At 47.3% G+C, this 20400-nt stretch overlaps 1 protein-coding gene across 2 annotated transcripts in view; it reads right to left on the bottom strand.

The window, feature by feature from the left end:
• The window catches only part of LOC119383865 (phagosome assembly factor 1), a 75543-nt gene that overhangs the window by 36974 nt on the left and 18169 nt on the right, over window positions 1-20400 (bottom strand). For both annotated transcript variants that reach the window (XM_037652136.2, XM_037652135.2), the window contains exons 5-7: window positions 13731-13810; window positions 12846-12919; window positions 11582-11694 (exon numbers count right to left, since the gene is read on the bottom strand). In XM_037652136.2, coding sequence (XP_037508064.1) covers window positions 11582-11694; window positions 12846-12919; window positions 13731-13810 — 267 coding nt within the window. The remainder of the gene's footprint in view (window positions 1-11581; window positions 11695-12845; window positions 12920-13730; window positions 13811-20400) is intronic.

Below are 20400 nucleotides of genomic sequence, written 5' to 3'. Positions count from 1 at the left end.
GTTCCCGTTTTTTTCGGGCAACACTGAGAGTCATTGCCTATATTTTTAGGTTTCAGATTACAGCAGATTCTCGTTAAACATAATCTGAAGGGACCAGGAAGAAGTGTTCTGTCTAACAGGAGTTCCGTTTACCGAGAGATGAACAGGAGTGCACAATTCAAGCGCGAAACCAGTTGCGTTAGAGTCAGTTGTTCCATTTAAGCAGCAGTTCCGTTCAAGAGATTTCCGTTTACTGACAGTCTACTACACACGCCGCCCGGATGAAAGGATGGTTTTGCGTGGTCCTCTCAAAGTCGTACAATCGGGGTTCCGTGTAGTAGATACACAGCTCAGAACTTGCTTTTACCAAGGAGCTTTGAACTAATCTGTCACTTGGCATTGGACTTTTTGTTTTTTGATATCATGCAGCAAGCTTTTTTTGGAATTCGTAGAAACAAGTACCAGTTTTACCACCAAACTCTTCACCTGCGACAAAGCCTCGAAGCGCGTCTAAAGCTTCGAGTGCATCGTCGGTAGTTACTGGCGGATGATTGTCAGTGCAATCTTTCACATCTTAGTTGCTACCGCTGATGTCTTCAGCAGCAACATCTGCTGGGGATGTCTCGGACAGTGCGTAATTGGCATGTCGCCAGTTAGTTTTCTGACAATACAAACTCTTGCGCAGTCCCACACACGTTCAAGTCCCCTCCGTCCAAGATATCAAGGTCCACTCTATTGTCTTCATTCCACCTTATTATCAGACACGCAAAAAAAGCCATACTTTTTGAAGCGGTAGGAGAGTTTTTCAGACTTGACGTGGTCCCATGACACTGCTAGAAAACGGATAGTATCATGAAGGCCTACATTCAAGATCACCACACTACCGGAGGTTTGTGGCTAGCCCCCTTTGCGTTTTTGTGCCTGGTAAAGTTTCAAGCTACCCCCACTGATGTATCATTACCAACTAGCCCTATCTAATTGTCTATTAACTACCACAAGCACTATGGTGCTTCGATAGGCCAGTGCCATGCTGGCTTGTTGCCTTTTGGTGGGAAAATCGAAATCAAGTGAAATTTTCATACATTTTTGTGATCATATCATCCAAGCCCACGCATAAATACGATCATGTTAGCCACACAAAAACGCACTATCTCTATGGGGCATCGACAGGGAAAGAAAAAAAAGAAAAGTGTTACGGTAAAAAATGCATCAATTGGGATTGTATCAGTGAGATTTCACTGCACTGTTTATTTTCTTAACTAAATATTAGCAATAATACCATTTATTGAGAAGGTTGCCACAAGCAAGAAATGAACCAATACCTGTAGGCACTGCCTGATCCTTAGTTGGTGATGACAGTTCAAAGGAAAGAGGATGCCATTTATGGCTGTTTTTGAAAGAAAATTGTACCTTAAAATCCCGAGCAAGCCCCCCCCTTTCATGGTGAAAGATAATGCGACAAGATTTGGAGGGGGGGCCCTTGCTTGGTTGCGGATCAAAATTCAAGATGGCGGCGAATGAGCCACACAGAATAAAGAATGCACACCCGTGCTTCTAATGAAGTGCTTTATTGAATACTGCCACGCCCACTTCTTGTTTTATTTTGATGTTTTTTGGGTTTGACCAGCAAGGATGGTTATCAACGCTCGAGGCTGTCCGCGAAGCAGTGCTCGAGAAGCTTCTCGATTGTAGTAGATCGCTTTGTTAAGATTTCGCGCCGCACGCGAATGTTCCAGCTTTATCGAGAGATAACGCCGCCACCAGAGATATTGCTGGAAAGTTTGACAGCGCCTGTATAAAAGCCGACGCACTTGACCGCTTGTCAGTTGATCGACGGTCGACACTCTGTTCACCGCTATCAGTGTATTGCTGTAGTTTGACTTTCAGTTTCCTGGCCACAAGTTCAGCCAAATAAACAGTTTCATCTCGGACGTGCTGAGTGCTGTCTTCGTCGACGTCACGACCTCGTGACAATACGCATGCATTCACTGTTTTCATTCGTGCTCTTCGGGTGAATAAAAATAGTGAATGAAACAGTGAAAATGGTGCGAGGGGAGGGGGGCACTTGCTCGGGATGTTACAGTAAGTTCCCTGTAGCATAGATTGGAATAATACTTGTCCACAGGAACCTTGACTACAGTGTGGCAACATTTCCTCACAATGTTCAAAATGTCTACAAGATCTCTTTGAAGCTCAAGTACCATGAGTTATGTTGTCATAATTGAAATTGGGAAAATGAACAGAACATAAAAAGACATACCGTATTTACTCGAATCTAACGCGCACCTTTTTTCGGCAAAATGACTCGAAAAATCGCATGCGCGTTAGAATCGAGTACTGAAAAAGAAAAAAAACTCGGTTATCGTATTGCCACTGGCATTTCAAAATGGCCGCCTCCTACGCGCCTCGGCCATTTCTGTAATTGTTTCAGTTCGTACGTGTGCTGAGCAGTTTGTCATCCCGTTCTGCATTCGCATCGGCGGCATGTAAATACTCACTTCAAATACTCGACGAGTGCACCACGATGCCGCATTTAAAAGAAAAGTTATTACATGTGCAGAGACGGATGGAAATCGGGCCGCATCACAGTCGTTCGGAGTTGCCGAAACGTGCGTGCGAGACTGGCGCAAACAGAAGCAGAAGATTGTTTTACAGCAAAGCTTCACGGAAAAGTTTCTGTGGACAAAAGCAGGGCCGGTTTCCCGAAATCGAAGAGCGTTGACAGCGACAAGGAGTTGTCCGACAGCGACGAAGACTGATCCATTACGCGACTCGTATCGCCGCCGTAGTGGTGACCGTTTTAGCGGCAAGGCCAGCCGTTTGACTTTGTGTTTTCTTTTTTTTTTTTCAAAACTTTAGTTCTTTAAAACGCAAATACATACTTGTTCTTCTGAATGTGCGAAGGTGGACTCCTACAGACTTCTTTTGTTCATTTCTCTCACGAAAAATGGGTGCGCGTTAGAATCGATGTTGTACTTTTTTTTTGGTCGCGGAAAACGGGTGCACGTTACAATCGAGGGCGCGGTAGAATCGAGTAAATATGGTAATAAGCAAGCACGAATAAGTGATAGAAATAATACCGAGGGACAAGAAGCAATGGCAGGCAGCTGGTAGCGAGAGGCAGTTGATGCAACGGTGAGGCTAGGGGGTTTGCGGCTGCAAAGCGATTGTGCTTTGTGCAGGACAGGGAAAGGCCTTTGTCATGCAGTGGGATAGTTCACAAATGATGATGATGGTGATGGTGATGAAAATAGCTGCAGGCAGAAAAGGGAAAAGCAGGAAATTGCACGAGGCCAGGACACCGAGTTTGCCAGATATGCTGGTATAGCAGACAAGCCAAACAAAAACGAGGACTTATAGTCGGACTAATTGGTGTACAGTGACACCTCGTTACTAAGTACCTGCCGGGAATGCGGCAAAACTACGCACTAAACGGCGGCACGTATTAACCGCCAAGTAAAAATTTCCATCTCGTGACGTGTGCCATCGCCACAAAGAAAGAAATAAACACAGTGCCACAGCAAATATTACCTAAAGTTCCCACCACAAAACCTTTTCTTTCTTTTTGCCAAAGTGCAGAAAAGGTTCTGGCTCTCATGCACAACTGTCCGACACTGCGCGGTGGCAACACCAACGGGCATTTTGAAACTACTGCACGGTCCGAGATACACAGCGACTGACATAGCGACAGAATGGACAGTATTGGCTTCCTGCGATACATGTGTACGCGTCTGTACCACAATCTGCCACTATCTAAAATTGACAGCTTCATTGGAATGCAGTAGGGCTGCATATAGCCGATCGTCTCTCACTAGCTGTGTGCAGCGCGTCGCCTACTCAGGTCACGCCGTCACTGCAGGGCTGCTTGCTGTGGGACACGCGCGTTTGCTGTGGGAGTGTTCTTTGTACCCACTCCGCTCAAAACCGTGCATAGATGCAGCGATTAGCTAGTTCGGTTATAACGGCGATGACACGCTTCTTGCAAGCAATGCGCACTCCACGTGTCTCCGCAATGCTCTAGCAGTCCTGGCAGAGGACGGAGGCGTGCAGGTTGCAGCCCAACAAAAGCGTGCAGTATGGTTAGAACAGTGTTACGCTTGCTGTACCATACGCGTGTGCTTGGCGTGTGTCAATGCAGCGAGCTAGGTTTCTCAGCGCCCGCGACTCTTAACTCAGAGACAGCCAAGCTGCTTTCGTTTCTACAAAGCAGCACACACTTGAATGCGGTCCCGCAAAACAAGGCGGCAGCAATCCGGTGGCCCAGCGCACTCAGGCTGTTGCCTACCAAAAGCGTGCAGTAGGCTTAAAGTAGTTGTTAAAGCAGATAGCTAAAGGTGATAAGATTGTTGGCGATAGGTCATAGGTTCATCGACGGCCGCCACTGCTGTCATCTCGCCTTCATTCTTCCCGATGCTTACCCGCAAAGGCGCTGCAACTATCGCGCAAAAGTCGGAATTATTAAACGACCGATCTCTGCACTTCTAGAAAAGACAAAAGACCTTTTGCAACACATTGTGGTGTCGGCAAGTTCAGCAGCTTTATAAACTTTTATGGCACAAGAAGTTATCGGGGTACGCAGGGTACGCACTAACTGGCAGGCATACGCTGAACCACTATGGATTGCAGTAATCTCTATGACACTCGGTCGAGGATTTTTCGCAACTACGTTTTAACCGTTAGTACATTTATAGCGGGTACGTATTAACAAGCTTTGACTGTATTATGTTGAGTGAGAGAAATCAGCACAAAAAGTTTAAACACAGAGACAGGAAACAAGATACTCGCTGCACCCATGCACAGTCAGGAATGGAGCGGCTACACAGAACACTCCCACACACAGTGAGACACATACAACAGCGTTGTTTGTATGTCTTTCTCTGCCTGGTCTCTCATCTTTTGCGCTGTTTCCCTCCAATATGTCGTATCAACATGCCCAAGCAACCACTTTACCCACACACAGCAAACACGTGCATACGGTACAACAAGCACGTGAGCTAAGTAGGCAACATGCTGCATGCAACAAGCCAGAAATGATCAGCTTCACATGGCAGCCGGTACTGCATTTCGACAAAACAGTCCTAGTTTCTGCTCGGCAGCAGATCACAGAGGGCGCGCAGAAACGTATCAAGAAAGGCCATTACAGTAGAACCACGCTTTTACGTTCTCACATCACGTGACATGCTTTCCTGGCTGTTAAGTCGTTTTCGGCTAGTCCCAACATAGCTCGCACAGGATCCAATGCATCAAGAACCCTTATGCTGCGTTGGAACTGTAGGACCATTCCCCCACGATACATCGCAAACTGGAACTCTGAGCTGGCTAGCGTGGAAGTGGAGAGTGGCCATCTTGACCTACCATTCAGCTTGACTACAAAATTAGCTGCACAAGTGTACATTACTCGTGACGTACTTTCGCTTCCCGTGAGCAAAAGCATAGGCTTCAAGATTTGCATATGATGATGATGAAAAAACATTTATTATAAAAGAAAAAAAAAGAGAGTTTGGGGGCCAAAGCATGACCCCGGTACATGGTCGGCGTCCCTAGTCCGGGACACCGCATGACGAGGCCCCGTCTCGCGCCCGTCGCACCAGAGCCCGTTGCGACTCCAGTGAGGAGCAGTTGAGGAGGGCAGTCTCCCATGCCTCTCGTGAAGGGGTAGGGGAAGGGGGCAGGTCGGGATTTTTAGTACATGCCCACACCATGTGGAAGATATCGCAGGTCTCCCCACAGTGTGGGCACCGCCCATCCGTGTTTGGATCGTAGTGCTTTAATATTGCAGGGCAGAGTAGAGTACCTGTCTGCAGGCGCCTTAGAGTTCGCTCATCCGCCTTACTCAGCCCCTTTGCGGGAGACGGGAAAAGGCGGTGAGTGTCGCGATAATATTAGAGAATTTCTTTGAACCGCAGAAGCGGTGTATTGGCCTCTGAGTCATAAGAGCCAGGGTGAGGAGCCCGGTGGGTAAGCGCTCGGGCGGCCGCGTCAGCGGCCTCATTACCTCGTAAGCCCTGATGGCCAGGAGCCCATGTAATGCGTTTCGGGGTCGGATCAATGGCAGCCCGTTTTAGAATTTGGCCGGCTAAGGGGGATATCTCCCCTGCCAAGTAGTGAGCACATGCTTTACGGGAGTCCGTGATGATGACTTTCGAATTGGGATGCGCGGCAGCAAGCGCTATCGCTACTTCCTCAGCTCGCTCTGAATTTTGTGCTCGGAAGGAGAGCCCATTGACGTGTTTTTCCTGGTGAATTACAGAGGCCGTGTAAAATCCCTTGGGCGAAGGCCCTGCTATGTCCACGTAGAATACACCAGGTCGAGAGCCGTGTTGTCTTTCAAGTGTCCGAGCCCGCGCTTGTCGTCTGCTTTCGTGCGTGTGCGTATCCATGTTACTGGGGAGCGGAGAGACCGAGAGCATATGGCGCCACAGTTCTGGAATACGCTCCGCCTCCTCTGCAGGGCAAACGTGTTGGATCTGTAATCGGTTTAGCAGGCGGCGCCTGGGAGCCGTATACACGAGCCGCGTGTATTGATTGACAAGGTGGGCCTCCCGCAACTCCTGGTAGGAGTTGAGCACGCCTAAAGCTCTGAGTTTGGCGTTGGAGGTGGCCACAGGGAGATCCAGAGCTCGCTTAGTCGCCTTGCGAATGATGTCATCTATTCTGTCGTCTTCGTGCTTGTTAGTGCGAAGGTATGGGACGGCGTAGAGTATCCGGCTAGTCACGAAGGCATGGGCGAGCCGAAGCGCGTCCCTGCCCCGCAGACCGCCCCGCTTGTTGGAAACGCGGTGGATCATGCGCCCTACCTGTTCGCCTACTATCCGGAGTTTCGCAATTGTGGAGTCCGGTCTGAGTCTGTGGTGAATGAACAGGCCGAGAATCCGAAGCTCCTCCACCTCTCTGATGGGAACCCCAGACAGAGAGATGTGTATGGCTGATTTATCGGTTGGCTTCGCTCTAACATGCAGAAGCTCTGATTTGGTTGGAGCAAATTGGAGTCCACAATCGTTGGCATACGCCTCGACTATGGATGCGGCCCGCTGAAGGCGTTCCTGCATTTCCCCAATGCTCCCTTCGGTGGTCCATATTGTAATGTCATCGGCATATACTGCGTGTTGAATGCCTTCCACCTGGGCCAATTTGTTTGGAATGCGCATCATAGCAATGTTGAACAGGAGCGGTGATAACACAGCTCCCTGAGGGGTACCCCGTGTTCCCATAATGTACGGGCCATATTCCTCGTCCTCGATCCGAAGAAGGGCCTGGCGTTTAGAGAGGAAAGCTCTTATATATGCAAAGGTCCTAGCCCCGCAGTCGGTGGAACTCAAGTTGGCCAGGATGCTATCGTGTTTAACATTGTCGAAAGCGCCCTTCAGATCAAGGGCGAGGATGGCTTTGTCATTGTGTTGCATAGTTGTGGGTTGTATGACGGCCCTGTGCAGCTGGAGAAGGACGTCCTGTGCAGACATATGTGGGCGAAACCCAAACATGGTGTCTGCAAAGAAGCCCTTGCTCTCCAGGTATGGAGAGAGGCGATCCCGTACCATCGTCTCCATAAGCTTGCCCGTGCACGAGGTCAGTGATATGGGCCTCAGATTTTCCGTATTCACGGCCTTGCCTGCTTTGGGAATAAAAGTCACAAGTGATGTTTTCCACTCGGGAGGGAGCGGACGTCCGTCCCAGATGTGGTTCATGTATTCTAATAAATGAAGATAGGCTGTGTCAGGGAGGTTTGCCAACAGTTTCACTGTTATGCGGTCCCTCCCTGGAGCCATACCCCGTCGCATTTTAGCTAAGGCAGCTTTAAGGTCATGCAACTGAAAATGGGCATCGAGTTCGTGGTTAGGCTTACCAGAGTACGTGTACGCCGGCCCAGTCGGGTCCTCCGTGCGACAGAGATATCTATCGCACAGAGCATCCGCAAGCTGTGCCGACGTGCCTTGGTACCCATGCAGAGCTCGCCGGAGCTGCTTTTGCGTCTCCCCTCTCGTTTGAGAGGGATCTATGAGACTGCGAAAGAGACGCCATGTCCCCTTGGAGCTCATCTGACGAGCTGTGGCGTCGCAGCGGGCTATCCAATTTGAATCGGAGAGCTGGGCAGCATACGCTGCAGCCTGCTCCGTGAGTTAGGCTATACGGGTACGTAATTTGCGATTAGTCTTCTGTTTTTTCCAACGTTTTGTTAAGCTGCGGCGCGCCTCCCACAAGTGGAGGAGGTGAGTGTCCACTGCGGGGATCTCTTCGTTGGTTCGAAGTGTAGTAATGTGTTTTTTCTGAATGTGGTTTATGCGTGTAGCCCACTCCGCGTAGCCGCCAGAAAATAATACGGGGGGAATAGTTTCATTACGGAATTGTTGCCAATCGGTCAGCTTGGCCTGACCCCATTTTTTATGCGCTGGCTTTTCCAGGAGTGTAACTCGGAGAAGGCAGTGATCACTGCCTAGAGAATCGCCCAAGTTCTCCCAGGTAGCATCCCTAGCATTTTTTACGAGAGTGAGGTCCGGACACATGTCACGGGTTACGGAGTTCCCCATTCGAGTGGGGTACGCCGGATCCGTGAGCAGCGTGAGGCGAAGGGTGGAGATAAGCCCCGCCAGCTTACGCCCTCTGGCCTGCTCGTAGTGATAGCCCCAGTGAAGGCTGGGAGCATTGAAGTCTCCAACAATCACTAAAGGATCTTTGTCTGCCAATTTGATTGCACTAAGGAAGATTTCGCTGAAAGTTACGCGCGGCTTATGCGGGGGGCTGTATATATTTAGGATATGTATTGACGGGTCGCGACGTCTGAGAGGCAGTACCCTGACCATTGTGTATTCTTGATCGGTACTCAAGTTTAAATTGACCTGAATTGCGGTATATGCCTTATTCACCAGGATGCACGACGAGGGGCCCCCCTGGAAAGTACTGTACCCAGGGAATTTAGCGTCCATGCCGGGCTCCTGCAAAGCAAGCAGGGCCGGCATATTTCCAAGGGACTGCAGGTAGAGCTGGAGGTGCGACCGTTTTTTCCAAGCTCTAAAACCCCTGCAGTTCCATTGGATAATCTCAAACTTTTGTAGGTTTTTAGCTTTCTTGTTAGGTCGGCTAGCCATCTTTTAGTATTTATTTACGGTGCAGGAGACCGGCCCGGGCCTGGAGCCGGCGTGGCCGCCATAAGAGGCCGCACCGGCCCACACGGAGCCAGCCCCGAAAAGTCTTCGTCCACTGCCTGACGAGAGGCCGTCTTGCGTTTGAGCTGCGGGGAGTCGCACTGAGTCATGTTTTTAATTTGGGTGCTAACCCAGGGCTGCACGGCTTTAAGAACTGAGTCAGAGACCTGGGCCACAATTTCGGGAAGTGCTTGCGTTAAGGCTGCCGTGAACATGTCCTGGAAGGACGCGCGCACTGCCGACATGATTTGATCGAGGAGGGCTGCCATGCGCTCCTCTAATTGCTCGGTTTTACGCTCCAGGGACTCGAGGCGACCGGTGGCACCAGTAGCGGAAACTGATCCAACTACCGTGTCCGCGTCCCGCCGCGAGACGCTAGTGAGGTCGGATGTTACAAAGGATCCGCCATCCCCGTCCTCTACCTCGGCTCCCTGCTCTGGCTCGGATGACCCGACCTGCTTGGCTTCTAATTCCTGAATTTTGCGCGCAAGAAATCGGTTCTGGCGCCTGAGCTCCTCTATCTGCTGCTGTAGGGCGGTTTCGGTAGGGGATGGAGAAGGGGAGGGTCCGGAGACTGCCCCACCCCAACAGCTCACCTGTGCCTGGACGGGTGTCAAGGGTGGAAAGTCCTTGACCATGAGGACAGGAGGCTTCGATGGTGTCCCAGGCTTTGCATTGGTGGAGGGCCCAGTGTGGGCCTTCTTGGGCTGTGGCTTATTCGACTTGGCGGCTGGCGCTTTCTTGGGGCTGGTCTTGGGCATCGGAGGCTGTTTGTGCCCCCCCCCGCTGTCTTCGGCTTGGATCTGCGTGGGGATCCCGACTTTATTGGCTTCCGGAACCATCCGGCACAACCGGGAGCTCCAGTCTTGTGGCCACCGCCGCAGAGCAGGCAGCTCGGGATGCATTGATGTTCTGTTGGGCCGTCAGGAGTAGCAGCAGGTACCTGGACCCCGCAGCTTATGCAGCGGCCAGGCTGCGGTCGCGGACAGGTATCTGCTCGGTGGCCCACTGTGCCACAGAGGGGGCATGCAGGCACTGTCTTCTTATATAGGTGAACAGGGAGCCGCTCGCAGTTGTATAACACCGTCCGTGGCACCTTGGTCCCCGCGAAGGTGATCACTGCAACCGTGGTGTCGCCCAGCTTGCGCACAGTCACTACATTTGGTTCAGCACTGAGTTTGCTTTTCACAGTTTCGGACGTTTCGTCTTGGGAGACATGAACGACGCCCCGACAGAACTCGCCGGAGAGCTTGGGGTGTCCCCGAAATCGTAGCTGGCGGCCCCCGACCGGCAGCGTAATGTCCCGGAGTAGTTTCTCGGCGGCGTCCACTGATTTGAGCGTGCAGACAAGCACGTTTTGGTCCCAGATGGGCCATACCGCAAGGCCCACACTTGCGTCGGCTCCGAGAATGCTGCGGACTGCAGCGCCGGCTTGTCCAGGACCAAAAGTGGCCTTGATGTCGAGCGTCTCACGGGGTTTCAGCACCACTATGATATCGTCTTTTTCGATGCGCGGCGTGTTCTTCGGCCGCCACTGGAGTTGCTTGATGCGTTGCGAGGCGACGCTCGGCGCGCTCTTGCCCTGTGCATGCTGAGAGCGAGACGCTGTGTGTTGTCTGGCTGCAAGAGCCCCTGCGTCTCTCGAGGCCACCGCTGAGTTCTTCTTTCCGCGCCAGACGCGGAGCATATCCTGGAGGTATTCTTCTTCAGTTGGCATAGGTGCCTCGGTTTGAGCGGTATCCATGCTTACGATCCGTAGAGACTCCGGATCGTAACCGTTGACTTGATTTGGAGCCGCCATAGCCGGGGAATCCCCGGGCAGGGCCAGCGCGGCCCTTACCGCCGTTAGGCTTAGCTCTGCGGTGGCGTGGCGAAAGCTTCAAGTGACCGAAAAAGGGTCAGAAGACGACCCACCTGGACAGATATGGTGTCCAGGGTTGCCGCTGACGTTCTTGGAGACGATGGTAGAAGGCTTGTAGGGACACGAGTTGAAAAAACGCGAATAATTGCGATCGTTGCCGGAGCTGACGTGGTATGTGACTACTCCCGCCGCTCCCCTGGTGTCGATCACCCGATTTGCATATGCCATCTAAGCATGGCGTCTATGATGTCACTCATTATCCAAGATTAGCTTTGGCACATATAGCAAGCAAAAGTAAGGCCTCCAAGTTCGGCTTCGGTTGCCGCCATCACTATGCAATTTCGTATTTGATGGTTACTGCATACTATCACTTAGTAGTTATGCCATGCTCCCAGCAGGCACGTATTAATGAGGTTTTACTGCATAAAAGGAGAATAACGTGGAAGCTTATAGGAATAAGCTATAACGCAGATGATGCAGGCTTTATTTATAGGAGGGCACCTACTGGGCTCAGATGCCCCTATATAAAGCATGTTCTTAGACACAGTGTAACCGGAAATAGGAGAGCTCCCAGGCTCTGTCAATGGTATCCCAGACTGACCTGGTGTCGGCAAGGCTGTTCCCATAGTAGATGGCCATGCGGGACACCAGTGGTGAGCTGCCATTGGGCAGCTGGCCTGTAGGAGACGAGCCGAGGGCTGCATCCAACTTGCACTAGACATTGCACAACAAAAACAAGAGAATGTTACGAAACATCTTCAACAGTAGCAGGAAATGCTCAAGTGTGCGGCAATGTGTCTGACCTTCACTTTTAAACCGAACAAGGCATGCAGAACAGGCATGCAAGAAGCCAGCAATACTGGCAGGCCGCCAGTCTCCAGCCTGAATTATCAACAATGCACAAAGGCATACACTGCAGCAATGATGAAATGAGTGGGTGTTTGTTTTGTGGCAGCAGTAGGCAGTATTGTGGAGACAAGGAAATGTGTATGGTTATTAATTATATCCAGGCATCATTATGCCCATTGTGCTATCATTTGTAGGTTTACGCAAATATTGCTTTTTTTTTTTCATTTGAAGCGAAGGCAAAGCGAATTCAAATACAGTAAACTCTCAGCAAACGGATCTCTCAGTAATTGGAAATGCGCAGTGGTAACAAACACTAACGCAAAGCTTTGCATTTAAACGGAACTGCTTTAAATGGAACAACCACCCAAAATATGATTGGTTTCATACTTGAAATCTGCACCCCCATTCGTCTCTAAGTAAACAGAGCTCCTGTTAAACGGGGCATATTTTCCTGGTCCCTTCAGGTTTCGTTTAACGAGATTCTGCTGTAGTAGCAGGATTTCAATAGTAGTAGGGTCAAGTTATAACTGATAAAACATGTCAAGTTTAAAAATTTGCCATACCTAGCCCACACAGGTCGGGCTAACATGCTTTTAAACTTCTACAAAAATTAACACAAATTAAAGTAATACACACATCTTGAAGTGTGGCTTTGTGGCAGTGCAGATTTCCCATAAATAGGCAGTTCGAACTCAAAGCGGCACCACGTTGCACTGAAACCACCTTTTTCAGGCAAGTCACATGTGGTGAAATGTGTGTATTGGTTCGTTTCAAATAATTCAAAATTTCAGTAATTTAAAATTCATGTCGAAGCAAATTTGAATACTGCAATATTTGCTGGAATATTTGAAGCACTCCAATATATCCACACAGGCCTAATCAATTGCATTTCTTCAGTGGCGTCTGTCTGTGCCCATTCCCTTTCCAATAATTCTTGCTCAGTTTTCTCGTGCCGTGCGCGCTTCAATGTGGTTTTCAGACATTCTTTTTTACAAGCATGTGACAGCCATGCTTACCTTGGGGTCGGCCAAGAACGAGAAGGACAAGCCTCGGAAGTGCAGTACAAACATCTGCTGGCTGGCATCGTACTCTGAAATGTGAAACACGGTGTGCGTTTCATCAGATAGCGTTCAAGCTCGTTTTGCTTCTATTTGTGTAGAAGGGCCTTCGCTGCAATGCACTAGTACAGACGTACAGTACACTTTTCGTAATCGAAACTATGTAATGTCGAAAGTTAGGTGAGAATGCTTCCTCAAGGCTCATTTAGAACACAAGAGCAACATGCATTTTTGTACATGAGGCACTGTCATATCTTGAAAGCCATTTACTTATAGCCTATACATATCTCAAAACAACAGATGGCTTTGAAAAGGACACTATTGATGGTTGACTGCAATATTGTTCGAAAATGCAGCCACCACGTGTTCCAAACAGATGCCACGACTTCCAAGACTTTCTATCAATGCAATTTGAATCACCTCTTTTTCTTTTTGCAACTTTCTAGTAGATGAGTAAGGCCGGTCAAATGTGTACATGGCCGGCCAAGTGTATTTCATAGCAGCTATTGAGAGCAAATAGAGACTTTCAAGAACTTTCAAGACCATGACAAAACATTTTCAAGAACTAAAACATCTTCAATAAAAAAACTTTGCATTTATCAATGACAAAATGTCTATTGAACATGCAAAAAGAGATAAGTAGGATACAGCACAGAAAAAAAAAAGTTTAGCAACTACAACAGGGAGCCTGCCTTTGCACCACAAAGATGCTCACTTTGTTGGATTGACTTGACTTGAATTGCATAAACACCTCCATGCCACAAAGTGCACAGAGTATTTTGCAGCTGCCTCAGAAACTCACAAACTTGCATATGCAGCCAAGTGAATGGTGGGAACCATTACCTCCAGGGTGGGTGGCGCCAAAGCAGTCGTCGATTTGCTGCCGGGTGGGCAATACCTCGGGCGAGCAGAAAGTGCTCCCACTGCAACGACAAGCATTGTTAAACAGTGTGTACACCCCCACTCCATCCATATGCCGCAGCTGATCAGTACAAATACAGACCAAAGGCACACTTCTCCTATGAGAAGCATTGGAAAAAGAAAAACCACCTCAGCTACGTTCCTCAATAACTTGAAGTGTCTAATTACTGACAGTGTTCAGAATGCCCATCTAACCTATGCAATATTTAACGGAACAATGAAGAAAAGTAGCTTAACCTGTGCTCGAATTCCATTATCCTTTTACATGCCAAAAACACTGCTCTAGCCATGCGAAGATGCTTGTCAAGCTAGTATGATGCAAAACAGAATCACAGGTGGTGACACCTCCTTGAAGTAAACCGTGCCATGCCACCTAGACATAACAGATTTTGGTGCCATCTGATAAGGCCTACTTAATCATTTCTTCATAAAATTTGACTCCATTCATTTTCTAAAGAACCATCGAATGACCCAATGGACCACACTTATCCATTGGATGTCCGGTTTAGAGCCGAACGTCCACGTCCGGGAAATAACATCCGTCGTACAAACGGAGGACGTACATTTTCGGATGTAAAGAAACGTCCGCACCCTAAAATACGGTGGAAGTCCAGTGGATGTTTGATTGCGGATTTACCAGCAGCGAGCGTCCCGCGGATGTCCTCCCACGGACAATAATTGGTTTACGCTCGTACGTGGAGCTAAATGCTATGATCACGATGATTTCAGTAATATGTAAAACATCAGCAAAAGTCGTTTGATTTTTACATTGAAAGTGACTGCCACTGTAAGTCATACTGCAAAACCACCTCCTGGCGTAGTGCTCAAGAAAAGATAAAATCTTCTAACCACTTATTTTTAATTGTTTTTCGAAAACCGGAACAAAACGGCTAAAGAAAACCTCTACTCGCTGAACCGGTGTTTTGGTCAGTCTTGTCGCCGTACGTTAGTGTGGCGTTTCGGTTTCGCGTTGCCCGTTCACCTCCAATCGTCATGGCCATCAACAGTGAGAACCGACGGAACAATCGTCGAGTCGACGGAACAGCAGCTGGGCTTTCTCGCGCGCCTTTCGAGACGCTACAAGTGTCGCACCACATCAACTGTGCGCATTGGGAACACGGTGAGCGAATTTTTATTCTGTGCATGTGGTTAGAGGGCCATTTATTGCACGGGGAGTGCTGACGCCGTTAACAAAACTGCGGTTAGGCCTACCGTCACAACTCGCGTACTGCAGGTCAAACTTATTCTGGCTTCCTACGCACGTCGCGACCACCTGACGGGCGTGCTTGCGAGAAGACAAGCAAGGAGACTAAGAAATTGATTGAAGTTTTTGCGAATTGTTGTAAACACAACTGTCTTTGTTCCGAGGATTCCTTGTTAAGCGTACCGAAGCATCATGGTCAAGCGGTCAGGACAGCTCAGAAAGCTTAAATCTCATACGTGAGCTCTGAATAAGAGGACTGCCGCGAATACCTAGCACCCGTAGACACCGATGACGGAGAACAATGTACAGATGTCGCTTGAGAACTGCTCACGTTTGTGCGTACAGTAGTGACAGTGATGAAGAGCGCGAAAGCGAACTCCCATGTAAGTGCAAACGCATGCAGTCGCCGAGGTGTTCCTTCCATAGACATGGGTGTCACTTCCACGCAACAGCATTGTCATAAACCAGTAGAACAAAGGTAGGCGCATAAAATGAGTAAGGAAGAATAGGCATACCAGTGTGGTGCATTAACAAGGTAGTAACAAGGCACAGATAACGAACAATAGGATAAGTAGAGGCAAAGAGCGCTGATTTGCTGGTGCCTATCCCGACCTTTTAATGTCTATGCGCTGTTAATACCTTCGTAATGGATCCTTACCAACTCGCCCAACCTTCATGCGTGGATCCGATTTTACTGCACAAGTGTCCTTCGACTATTAAAATTTGCTGTCAGATCACGACTCGTCCCTTGAGGTGGTCATTCAAATAGGCTATAGTGCGATGTCTTGATGATTATCTACAAAGTAAGCTTGCACTGTTTTGTTTTCCCGTACCTCACACGTTTATAATCACTGTGCACCTTTATGTTTCTGCAGAACAAGTGAAGGCCATTGTCATTACCATTGGGTTGCAAATGATTGGAGCCATGATCAAGGGACTGTAGGTGCATCTGAGAAAAGTTCCTGCTTGGTTGTGTGTGCCTGTGTGACTGAACCTTGTACAACTTTGGGAATCTTCTGTGGACTGTGCAACAACAAGGCATGTTCTGTAGACTGAAGGCAGCTACCCCATGGTACTTTTTTTAATTTTTGGAGATATTTTCACATTCCTATTGATAGCTTGCATGTGGTTTCATGGATTCAGGTTCTTAACATGCTGTATTCCAACACGATCGCTTTGATGACATCTAGGTAGCATAATTAGGTCACGGTTAACCGGCTTCAATGTGATCACAATGCCGCTGGATTGTTCTGGGCTCTGTGCATGCATAAGAAAGAAGCTGATGCGGTGTACTGATAACATTAACGTGACATGGCAATTACAGTGAGGTCACTGCAAGCCATGCGTTGCTTCTTTTTATTGTGCCTCTGTACAAAATATGTGCGTGAAAACCACAACATTAAGTACGAGATATTTTTTGCCTAAATTTCTGTCTGTCCTATATGTGTATCTATTTGTTGACCCCCTGTTAGCATTGAAGATGCCAGTGCATGGTTCATACACTGTGTAGAGTGCAAGCAGTTTTTTTAACTTTCATTTGTCATCTGCATTGCCATAAGCGTGCGCAGGGTTCCCCTTCAGGGGGGGCTAAGGTTCGTCGCAGCGCACCCCCTCCATATTATGTCAATGTATGCGGCTGCCTTTGCGCCCCTCTTCTCGCCCCCCCTACAATGTATAGGGCTGACTTTGCGCCCCCCCTTCTCGCCCCCTTGGCCCCCCCCTGCGCACGCCTATGTGCATTGCATCACGTAGCACTATCTTGACGTCACTGCGAAGTCGCACTTTTGTGAGACCAGTATTCAGCCCTCTTGTAAAATAACCTGCAAGAGCCTGTTAATATACATAATTCTACGTCACGAAGGATTCTGTTATCTTCTACATAATATACGTTGCTGTTATTGCATAGCCATACTTCTGTGAGACCACAGTGTTATGCGTATAATTTAGTGCGAGATACCTTCACCACGTCTTATTTTTTTCGTGTTTGTGTTTTAGTCACATATACCGGGTGTGCCAGCTATCTTTAGCCAAGGGTTAAAAAATACAATATTAGAGGCAGGTGAGTGAAATCAGTTGCAAATTGCTGACAGCCACCTTGCGCACCAGACAATTTTCTGTTACGTAATTGATTAATTTATTAATTAGGATTATTTAATTAAGTTGCTAATGTTGGCTTTAGGCAAGAAATGCAACTTGCAAAGTTCGAGAGTGTCTTCAGAAACCCCCATTGCATAATTTGCGATAAAGAAAGTCTCACATGTACAATTTTTTCCAAGCTGCAAAAAGAACCACGTGGTTAAGCCACAGCTGAGAGCAGCATTACGTGGTTCTTTTTGCAGCTTGGAAAAATCGTATATGTGAGACTTTCTTTATCGCAAATAATGCAATGGGGGTTTCTGAAGACACTCTCGAACTTTGCAAGTCGCATTTCTTACCTAGTCAATATTTAGCAATTTAATTCATTAATCCTAATTAACAAATTAATCAATTACGGAACAGAAAATTGTCTGTGGCGCGCAAGGCGGCTGTCGGCAATTCGCAACTGATTTCACTCGCCTGCCTCTAATATTGTATTTTTCAACCCTTGGCTAAAGATAGCTGGGACACCCGGTATATTTGCTGCACCAAGAACATTTTCCTGCTACAGGAAAGGTGTGCCTTAGCGAAGTATCCCAATCAGTTTTCTACATAGTGTATACATTGCTGTATGTTGCATGCCGTTGTTCTACTTTATATAGATTAACTTTTCTGTGCAGTCCTTGCTCTGGATATGCCTACAGATAATGTGTCATTGCTATCAGTTTATATTCATGACATCCAATGAAAGAGCCCATCTGTTCTTTGCATAATATGGATTACTGTTTATTGTTGGAAACATGCCATTTCATGTCTGTACAAAATGCGTGTGTATTCCTTGTGCCCGATATTTGTTCACTTCCATTCTGTTCCTTTAGGTTGCACTATTGTAGTTCAGGTGTAAGCATAGTCAATTTATTCTAGTAATTGCTTAGTAAAGAAACAGTAGACTTTATCTTGTGTTAAGTGACTTCAACGTGCATTTATTATATCTCTTCTGTGCTACTTTACTGATGCTGAAATTAACATGTACACTTTATCTTGTTATTTTCAATTCTTGTGGGTCCTTATCGGCTTTTAGTGAATGTGTTCATATGCTAGGGTCTGCTGTGCCAGGTGTTTTTGTGCATACAAGTGATGTGTTTGCAGCATGCTTTTTAATAAAAATTCTGTTGATCTGCTTTATGTGCAAGTCTATGCCTCAGTCAGATCGTCACGAAAAGCTGCACAAGTCTTATTAAAAGGCTTATATGCATTATTTCTGATGACTGTGTACCAATGCAGTCAACATTAAAGATGTTCAACTTGCTGGGTATGCTATGAGTGTTGTTGAATGGGCTGCTGCTGTGGATCTTGTGCCCTGTGCTAATATGTTGTCACTCATCCAACTGTTACCAGTGAGACTGTCCTATATTTGCCTTGGGGTACTTATTAGTGAACGCAACAGCACAGTAAAGCAAGTGAAGAATGGTGCATATAATTGGTGCTCTGATTCTTGAATAGAGCACAACCTCTAAAGCATGGAAAAAGTTGAAGTATGACAAGCGATACACCAACAAAAACCAACTTATACTTCTCCATTTTCAATGCTTCAGAAGCTGTACTCCTAACAACCTATGCACCATGCTTTACTTTCTTTACTGTGCTGTTGCGTTCACAAATATGTGCCCTCAAAGCAACTAAAAGACCTTCTTACTGGTAAAGTTTCCATGGGTGACAACATATTACCTCAAGAAACAACATCCTCAGCAAGAGCCCATTCAACATATTTAATGTTACATTGGTGTGCAGTCATCATAAATGTATGAGAACTGCTTCCATGTTCACCAAATTAGCCAAAATATGCATGATAAAGGCACTGTATATTAACTTGAATAGTCATAACTGTTAATTTAGATATTAGGCTTGTTAATGTGGAACTGAATGATGCATGTAAGTCTTATTAACCCGTATGTGCCCAGTGTCCTACATATAGGACGCTTCTTTGATGCACTCCCCAGTACATCGCTATTTCTTTAGCTGATGAGTAGCGCCACCTACAGCACATCAAGGAGGCCTCAATGAGGCCTGCTTGATGTGCGGTAGGCGGCGCTAGTCATCAGCTAAAGAAATAGCGATGTTAGAGTGCATCAAAGAAGCGTCCTATATGTAGGACACTGGGCATATATGGGTTAATTAAGGCTTCAAAAATTCCGGATTTATCACGGATGTCCACATTTAAAATCCGACAGGTGTCCCGTGGACGTTCATGTCCAAATTATTGAGTCCGGCGGACGTCTGAATATCCGTGAAAGACGTGTCCAGGACGTCCAGTTTAACGCCTTTTTGTTTGCGCGGGACGGTCCGTCAGATATCCGCCGTACGTCATCGGGATGTGTACGGATGTCCACTGGACTCACGAACATCCGGCACTGAACATCCATCGGATGTACTGGGGATTGTTTGTGGTCCATTGGGGAACACCACAAGTTTTGAGAACTGAGCTTGTGAGGCCATAATACAAAAAAAAAAAATATTGTGCAATCGTGACGGCGTGCTCATTGTAGCAAGCTTACGGTTTCGGTGCAAAACTTGAAGATTTGAACACTCGACTTCGACTCCTTTTCTAACACTAAGCCTATTATCAAGACATCGATAATAATTTTTCTTTCCTTTATCATCACATGAAACATAGTTTTACTTGCAATGATAATTATTAGGCACATATTTATTATTATTATTGTCATCATTAAAATGCCATTAAGTACTTGCCGACTGAGTAGACTTGCAATCCGTTTTTTAGTGAATATTACGGTTCAAATGAACTGCATGCACATAGAGCAGGTAGCTAATAGAGCAATTTTGCAATTACTTTCACTATGCCACTGCTGGTGCAAAACATTCTAGCAGCCCTTAGCAGATACAAGGGCTGCTACAACTCAAACCTGGAACTTTATTTTGTGACTTGTTTCTCATCTTTAACTACGACGAGTACATTTAACTGTACCTATTAATTGTGTGAACTTTAGAATATGTAAAATATCCAGGTGTGACAGCGCAATGAAGTGAAAGAGGAAGAGGGCAAGTACACGCATGCATATTTTTACATTTGTTTTTAGCAGACATCGTTTGTTGAATATGTGCATGCTTTATGAACTGTAATTTGCCTTTGCCACTTTGCCTTTGGCCAGAGCAAACTCTGAAGGGCAGAGGCTCAGAAACAACACTGTTTATATTCGATCGCAGCACCTCTTTCCACAGCGGAGGACTGTGCTCTTGCTAAGTATCTTTAGCTTCTATGAATAAACTTGCTTGAGGCAAGTACCACTCTTG

The sequence above is a fragment of the Rhipicephalus sanguineus genome, chromosome 2 (assembly GCF_013339695.2).
Source record: "Rhipicephalus sanguineus isolate Rsan-2018 chromosome 2, BIME_Rsan_1.4, whole genome shotgun sequence".
Taxonomy (NCBI): Eukaryota; Metazoa; Arthropoda; class Arachnida; order Ixodida; family Ixodidae; genus Rhipicephalus; species Rhipicephalus sanguineus.
Note: the sequence above shows the minus strand (reverse complement) of the source record. Positions and strands in the feature narration are given on the sequence as shown.